We start from the raw sequence: 8,674 nt of genomic DNA, 5'->3' as shown, positions 1-8,674 counted from the left end.
GCTGGGGTGTAAAAACATGCCAAAAAACAGTCGTAAATACGCTCTTCTCCGCTTGATGGACTCCGTGAACAATATTTTACAACACGGTGAAAGGAAATGGAAATGGAGGACCCAGCATGTAGTCTACACGTCTATTTTGTTTCCAAAAAAAAGCTCCGGGAACTCATTTCTCATTTGGCAACACAAACGTTATATGAATCATGTTCGGTGGTGGAGGAGGTCGTTGTTCCAATCCAAACGTGTGTGTGTGTGTGTGTGTGTGTGTGTGTGTGTGTGTGTGTGTGTGTGTGTGTGTGTGTGTGTGTGTGTGTGTGTGTGTGTGTGTGTGTGTGTGCGTGTGCGTGTGAGTGTGTGCGCGCGTGGTGTGTGTAATAGTTTATTTCCCATGGATTGTCCGTGGAAAAAACTAGCTGATGGGTTTCACTTTGTGGACAACTTTCTTCTCCTTTACGCGTCTGTTTTGAAACCATATCGTGACCTGTCTCTCGGACAAGTTGGTCTGAGCCGATATCCTCCTCCGTTTGTCCTTGGTGATAAATTTATTGGCAGCGTACTCGCGCTCAAGTTCCTTCAGTTGCACCTTGGTGTATGGCACGCGCTTCTTTCTTCCACGTCTATAAGAACCCACGTCTCCTGTTGTGTGGTGGGACACTGCGTCTGGGGGGGGGGGGGGGGGGGGGTGAGGACGACAAGACAAAGAGTTATCATAACCTGTCTTATGAAAATACACCTTTAAAAACACAATTCACACGCTTACTGTCAAGATTAACTCAGTAGTATAGGGGTCATTTCTGGCACTCCCATTTGAATTACGCAAAAAAAAAAAAAAAAAAAAAAAAAAAAAAAAAAAAACATTTATTTTCCAATATCATCCTGGAATAAATAGTTCTGATTCACTGCATATAGAAGCTTGGATTCGATTCACGTGTATAGCCTATACCTGGTATTGAGGATTTCCACATGTGCCCGGGCTGTGGCTGCTCCTTGGCGCAGTAGACCTGGCCGTTCCACCCGTTGGTGGTGAGTGTCCACGGCTGATAGCTCTCCATGGGCAACAGGGGCTCGTGCCTGATGGCCTCCGTCGGCGCGCTGATAGTCGGCACCACGGGCACCTCCAGGTAACTGGGCACGGGTTGATACGGGCCCGACGGGTAGCTCGGATAGAAGGCGAACTCCTTGGCTCGAGAGGCGAAATCGTCGCCCGAGACGGACGTGTCCATGTATTTCTCCCCGTAGGCAGAGGGAGGCTGTGTCCCGCATGACTTTATACCGCCGTGATGCGACATCCTGCACGGGTAGTAGCCACTACCGAAGTAACCGTAGGGCAGCGACGCGCTCGACGAGCTCTGGGCCGCCGAACACGGGCTACACTGTTTGACCGGCTCGCCCATACCGGAGGTGGGCACGTCGCTCGACGTGTACGCGGTGCTCGGTGCCAGAGACGCGGGGTGCGCCATCAAATTCCTGCATTGGTTTGCCGCGAAGTTGCCACCGGCGAAACCCTCCATGTTCTTGCTCACTAGTTCATCGGAACCGCCGCCGTTGTCGTAGAGGAACATCACCGACGGGTCGACCCAGCGAGGACGGAGGAGCAGTGACGTTGTCATAGCACGACATCCAACATTGAGGCTTCTGGCTCTTTTTAAAAAAGCTCCGAGACTGAAAAAAGGAGATACTGATTCCGAGAGAGTAAGCTATACTCTGACGCGCGCGGAGAGCACCAAGGTCGCGCCATCATTGGCCAGGCGCAGTGCCACGTGATTTGGCTTATGCAAAGAGGACGATAAACATCTCCCAGAGCAGATAATTAAATGTAGAAAAATGCGGCGTATAGTAAGGTGACCATACCTATGAAGGGATTTAGTTAGTCTTGTGCTTATCAAAAAGATAAAGTTCGTGCGTAAATCTAATAGACAGACAGACAAGAGTCTCAAAGACCATTGTAACTATATAAGGTTTCATTTTAGAGCCAACACTGCCTCAGTGGGATGCTATTTGTTTGATATAGCTCCTCTTTATCGTTTGAGAACAAAATTAAGAGGATTATTCTATAAGGTGATGGACTGCATCGAATCAACTTAGCTGCGGGCACCGCCTTTACGCATGCACATCAACGGACAGTTTTGTCTGTGTTGAAATAATATTTGATAATTTTTTATATACTAGGACCCAAATCTTTTCTCCAATATTATTTTCATTCATAATAGCATACTAAAAAAATCAAACCTTGGTACAAACAGTGTGAATGAAACAAATATGTCCTATTACCTGCTATAGGCTATACTTATCTGATCCGCGTGTACAACGAATATACTTGGTATTCTAATGTTACACAACCAAAGAAACTGAAAGCACATTTCACTCACACAGTTCAGTTAATGACCAAACATTACACGCTACACAGGGTACAGGCCTCCCTCGACTCCTCAATATTTACACTCGTGTCAGGTGTAGGGAATTCAAAAAAAAGAAATAGGATATAACGTCATAGTTTAGAGAATATTCCACCTTCCGACGTGTTTACAATATGCAAAGGCTGAAAACAGCTCTCGAGCTCGCACGGCAGTGCACGCGGGTTTTACATACGAGGCAGACACGGCTATAGAGGCCAAGGTCAAGTTGAAAGTTGCTGTCTAGCGGTCGAGCCTGTTGGGCTATTCAAGTCTTTGAAGGACCCGTCTGAGCTCTTGAAAGGAAGAGGGGTGAGAGTTTGTGTCCGAATGAAAGCGTTTTGGGGCGCATTCCCTTTTACTGTCATTTTGTTTTCTCGAACGATTTAAACCTCACACAGGCTATAGTCTATATAGGCCCACAGCGTTTTTGTGCCTATACGTTTTTGTCCCATAACGTTGAAAATATAACCGGAATTGTTTTCATTTGCAGGTCTTTGGGAGAGTTTTTTGGCGAATACGTGTGAAAATGATGTGAACGCTGCAAAGAAGAAGCGGGGAGGGGAGAGACGTGTCGTTCGTGTGTCTGGTTCGTGTTTACGACCAGTGGCTCTCAAGTCTACAGGAAAATGGACTTACTACTACTGCAACACTGGACTTTGTCAAGACTTCCAAATGCAACATGATATGTTTGGCCTATTCAGAATCAGCTAAAGGAGTTGGTTTATACGAGACAGAAGATCTCTTGATATTTTGCGGCATTGGAGTCCAAATCTTCAGAGCGGATATTTAGTCTAATGCTTGGCTGTTTCAGTGTCTGATTATTTCCAGCCTTTATATACTGCGTATAGCTATTATAATTCATTTATTGTCTTTGCTTTAAATTAAAACAAACATCACTTTTAAATGATGTTTGCATCATGTTGTCTTTGAAAGGTCAAAAACGCAAGTTGCACGCAAATGCGAGAAATAAACGTCAATAATAGTTCAATAAAATCACACTGAATTAAAAATTGCATGGTAGTCGCTACAGCTGAGGCCTTCTGCAATAGGCTGCACTATATGTATGTAACTTGTCCTATACGACAAAATGGCGTTTGAATGTATTACAAGTTCACATATGAGCAATTTGGTTTAGATAACTGGAAATGGGTTAGGTTTAGTATACTCCTAACACGATTTGGCATTAGAAATCCATGGATTACCCCGATCTGGCGTAGGCCTGTGTGTGTGTGTGTGTGTGTATATACTCGTAGTGCCCGTTTTTAATAACTGACAATAGAATGTAATGTTTAGGGTTGATTATGATAACTTGAATTGATGCAAAAGCATAACGATTGTCCTTTTATCAAAAAGATTGAACCGTTTGAGCAAACGGTGGTTTTATAATGTTCATAATTGTTCACATGAAAAAAATGCTAAATTCGAAGACATGTGATTACATAAACCAACGTATAGCGCTATCGTGCAAGCATGCATGTGTATACGTTATACGTATAGTCTGTCCCACTCTGCCGGCGAACATATATATATTTGACATAAAAATACTAAATACAAAACCCAATATCAAATCCTAAATATGCATGGTCATCTATATCGATGTATGTGGCATTACAGACACGCACACATAGTGCCAACAAATGAGGGTATAGGTTTAGGCTTCTGATGCAACTCTTCGTCAGGTCAATACGTAATATGTACAATATTTCCCATCATTTTTAAAACAGCCCTTGAAAACCAAACACACCTCGTTGTTTTCTGAGACGTGGAACCGTCTCTGCGCTTCCCCGCCGACAGACCTGTTTCTAAGGAGGGTTAACGGAGAGATGCTCGAGATTAGAGGCCATCAAATAAGTAGCTACTACACTTCAGATCAAATTGTGCTTTATATATAGACCACTTGCAATGGATTGAGTTGCGATTTTTGCATTACATGTAGGCTACAATCTCATTTGGCGCGATTACGCCTGAATAATCCACACGATGATGCTATTCTAGGCGGTGTGTGACTATAGTGTTACTGTGCAATAAGCAATGACATGATTAAAACAAAAACAACTGACCAAAGATTGACTATGAATTGAAAATGGGGGACCCTGATGTAAACAAGACAAACGTCTTTCTCTGGTCTGCAGCCCCTTAACAATTGTGTGTATTAGGCTGTACTGTATTGTACCCATTCTGCAATCTGTTAAATAAAGTTTTCATTCATTCATTCATTCATTCATTCATTCATTCATTCATTCATTCATTCATTCATTCATTCATTCATTCATTAATTCATGACCAACATGAGTATACTTCAGGCCTCTATCCTTTCCAACTCACAATAAGTCAAAGAGTTGCACGTCAAAACAATATATTCCATTATCTATACAAGGAATTCAATATTTCTTCCGAAACCCGGGGGGTTCTTGAATCTCGATCCACTTCAAATCACCGCCAACCATACTGTCGTCAAGAAGGGTTGGCGGGGCGCTCGCTGACGTGGTGTTGTTGTTGTGACAGACACATTCTAGACCCACCACTGAGCACCACTGAGCACCAAAACAATGCCCAGACACTTTACCGCCGACCTCGAGCCCTTCCACGAGGTCAGCATGACCGAGCATTCCGTTTTGACTGGCAATTCTAATTACGTGAATACGAGTGTTTTCTTTCCACAGCCCATGCATACAATGCGACGCTTAAAACTGGCATTCAAACTTTTAGTATAAAGCTATATAAAGTAATGCTTTGCAATAAAGTCCAATTGATAATATAGCAACGTGAAATGTGGTATAGGATGTTATGGATTGCAGATTGTGCCTGTTTAAGTTCCAATTCTCAGGCTGACACGCTGACGCTGTTACTATGGGAGATAAAGCAGCCTATAGACGGGCCTGTCAGAAAACCTTCCAAAAAATACAACAACCAATGTGTTTCTGCGGGTGAAAGTGAACCACAGGGTGACCAGAGACGTAACTTTTTCATGTTCTCTGGCCATAGTTTATGGCATAATTCATATGCGTATACTGTACACACTCACACACTCACGCACAAACAACACAGACACACACACACACACACACACACACACACACACACACACACACACACACACACACACACACAGCCAAACAAGAGAGTTACAATTACAATTACAAGGTGTTCTTGATGTCTTGATGCCCATGAGTGACAGCTTCGTTGTATTTCAGTCCGTCTCGATGTTGCCAGTGGACGCCTTTAACGGTTGTGTTAACAGCGTGCGAAAAATTATGTGCAAGCTCCACGTGCGGAATCATTTATTGCCACAAAGGAATCTTACATCCCATAGGCTACATATAGATTATATAGATCTACAGCTAATTTTAATGCAATTTCAGTCGCTGCTCCATCTGCTGTGGGCCTATTGCCCAGTGTCGAATCTTAGGGTTCAGCCTTCAAGGGGGCCTAAGAACATCGTATTGTAATAGAGGTTATGGCCATGTTATGGTTATGATAAGTGTTAAGGCCCAGTCATCGCAAAATCACTTTCTATGCTAAGCTACTGAAACTGAAATTGCTATAGCAACTTGTGCTGAGGGAAAATGAAATGGCCTATACGCCTATTCGTTGTATTGTGTGATGCTGTGTTGTGTTGTGTTGTGGTGTGGTGTGGTGTGGTGTGGTGTGGTGTATTGTGTTTAATGTCTTTGTGCCATAACACATGTCTGCATATTCCTTGTTTAGAGTTGTGTTTCTGAATCCGAGCCTAATACCTGGAACTGGAACATTTGAAACAATACTAAAGTAAACTATAAACGGGTCCTGTCAAAAGAAATTAATTTGCAAAGAGATAATTCTGCGAAGATATAGGCCATACGTGCAAGGGGTGCTATTTGGACCATTTGTTTCGCATCCGTTTAGCTATCATCGAATAGGCGGTTCACTTTATGATAGAAGAAAAGATGAGTGGAAATTATATATGTCTTTGTAATATGAAGGTCTAGGTCTGCGGTATAGCGACAGTGATTCATAACAAATGTAGAATGACCTAATACAACAAAAGCAGCATGAAATGCAAAACAAACACAATTAGCGTTTTATGCTACATATAAACAATAGCCGATGGGTATGTGGCGAAATAACACGCGCCCTTGGCTTTCGACATGTGCATACAGTTTGTTCTTATTCATATTTGTCGACACCTTGTATGTGCTATATTGGAGACAAACCATAGCCTTCTAACATTTATTTATTGATTAATACATTTTCAAATCCGGAATAATAGGATACATATAGGCTATTGTTATGTTACAGAGTTGTAGGCTGAATATGGCGTGGGCGCATGGGCATATGTTGTGATGAAACAGCGAGTTTTCATTTAATTTACTCTGGTCCACGTTTTCCAATCAAAGAAAACCCCAAATGAATATGAAAAAAGATGTTCAAATATTGATCAAATAACCTACTAGGGCATACAAATAGAGTGAAAGGGCTTTGTCAGTTATAGGCTATCCACACACACATCTTTTTTTACATCTCACATTGACTGACAGATGTTTAAAAATGCGAGCATTAGGAGCGGTAGCCTATACGTGAGGTATCTGCTAGAATGTATTTTACTATGTACATAGTTTAGTTTATTTGCATTAAACATTAAGCTATCGGGCGAGAGAGATAGGCCTTTTTTTCATAGCAGGATTAGCCGATAGCCCGTTATAGTTGGATATAGAACCTAAACGAACACATGTTATGGTAATTTGTGATGTTTTGTAACATTCGTCTATAAATATTGGTTTTCAGATATCATATCGGCTCCCCTGTGACATTTGTTAATATAGATCCAAAAAATGGCATATTTCGTGTTCACGTTTGCAATATTATGCCTAATATTCTTGCCTCGTGGAAAGTCCTCGCTGAAGCTGCACTCTGAGTCGCAAATGTTTGTGCCAATATCCTTCGGCTATCTTTACATCGCCTTTCCAAGCCAACTAATGTATTAAAATAAAATAACTGGATTGAGATTGTGGGCTCAGCTACTCAATAATACCACACACACAAGTCAAATAGATCAAACGTAGGCCTAAATCTAATTGGAGAGAAGGGAAATTACACTTTATCTTCATCATGTATTATAGTATTTAAAAGCAACATCGTTTGAGCTATTGAGCAATTTTAAGTAAACCTTGGCCTTAGGCCCATATACGTTAAATAAGTAACATCCAAAACATTAGAACCACATCCATTGTCGATGGTTATCCGAACACACCCACCGTCACATGACAATCTACCGGACGTCCAGCTCTGCGGAGCGGGTGTACATTCCGACAGCCCGTATCATCACGTCTTCTCCTGCACTATACAGTATCGCAATTCGCAAAGGTCCTGTAAGTGTAGTTTCAGAATGACGCAGAGAAATGTCAATATTTACCTTTGGCATGTGAGTAAGAACGGTGGCCTTGGTGAAGGTGTGGTTCAACGGGTGGCTATTACGTATATCAACGTTTTAATGCGAACCGCAGCCAACGCGAAATCCCATCCCATAATCGAACCAGAGGACATGCGGAGACTCACACCAGGCCAACTGCAAACTCTTCACAAACTATGACGCGCACGCTTTGCTTGAGAGGACGACTATTGGGTTAGGTTGGAATGCTAAAGATACAAGTGAAATACACCGTGTGCCTCTCTAGAAACCCACACATGAGTAGAACTTGTACATATTACACAACTCAAAAAGGTGCTTATAGGGAAGCAAAATCCAACGAGTTAAATGCGGCAAGTTAGGGCTTTGCACCGTGGTGCGTGCGTCTAATCCATCACCGCTGAACTGGTATAGTAAGCCATACCCCATGGCTAACAAATTGTGTTTTCACTTTAATAGGCTAATACAGGCCTACATATCAGTGGCTTGCTATAAGCCCCCCTGTTACATTAGAGGAATAGACATCCCAGTATGGAAGAGCAAAGGGCAAAACAAGTGGTTGTACCGCGAGATATTTCCAACTGCACCACCTCGCATTGCCCATGATGACATATGTCGCGCTCCAAGGTCAACGAGTTAACGTTACGGTGGTATAGATACGTCATCCCGTTTCAAGGCCAAGTTGAAGCGAGGGAGACGGGGAGGGGTGAGTGTGCTATCGAAGGACACTTCTCTTCTTCAAAACTGCCATTGCTTCGCGCGTAATGATGTCCGAATCAGTCCATGGAACACTTTTTTTTTATATATAATAAAACACAAGATATAGGCTACTTGTGCCATTATGATAAGCGCCCAATTAAGAAACCCAAGGTATTGACAACGCCGATGCTACATA

The 8,674-nt window shown here is 42.5% G+C and overlaps 1 protein-coding gene across 1 annotated transcript; it reads right to left on the bottom strand.

Annotated features, from left to right (window-relative positions):
- Window positions 1–406: 406 nt before the first annotated feature.
- On the bottom strand, window positions 407–1,607 carry LOC311248407 (homeobox protein Hox-A13a; the record flags this gene model as incomplete). The annotated part of the gene is made up of 2 exons (XM_084339289.1): window positions 407–633; window positions 926–1,607. 2 exons carry the CDS (start codon window positions 1,605–1,607, stop codon window positions 407–409), a joined length of 909 nt encoding a protein of 302 aa, XP_084195415.1.
- Window positions 1,608–8,674: the final 7,067 nt, after the last annotated feature.

The sequence above is a fragment of the Notolepis coatsorum genome (genome assembly GCF_963971535.1).
Source record: "Notolepis coatsorum genome assembly, contig: SCAFFOLD_312, whole genome shotgun sequence".
Lineage (NCBI taxonomy): Eukaryota > Metazoa > Chordata > Actinopteri > Aulopiformes > Paralepididae > Notolepis > Notolepis coatsorum.
This window is presented reverse-complemented; position numbering and strand designations above follow the sequence as displayed.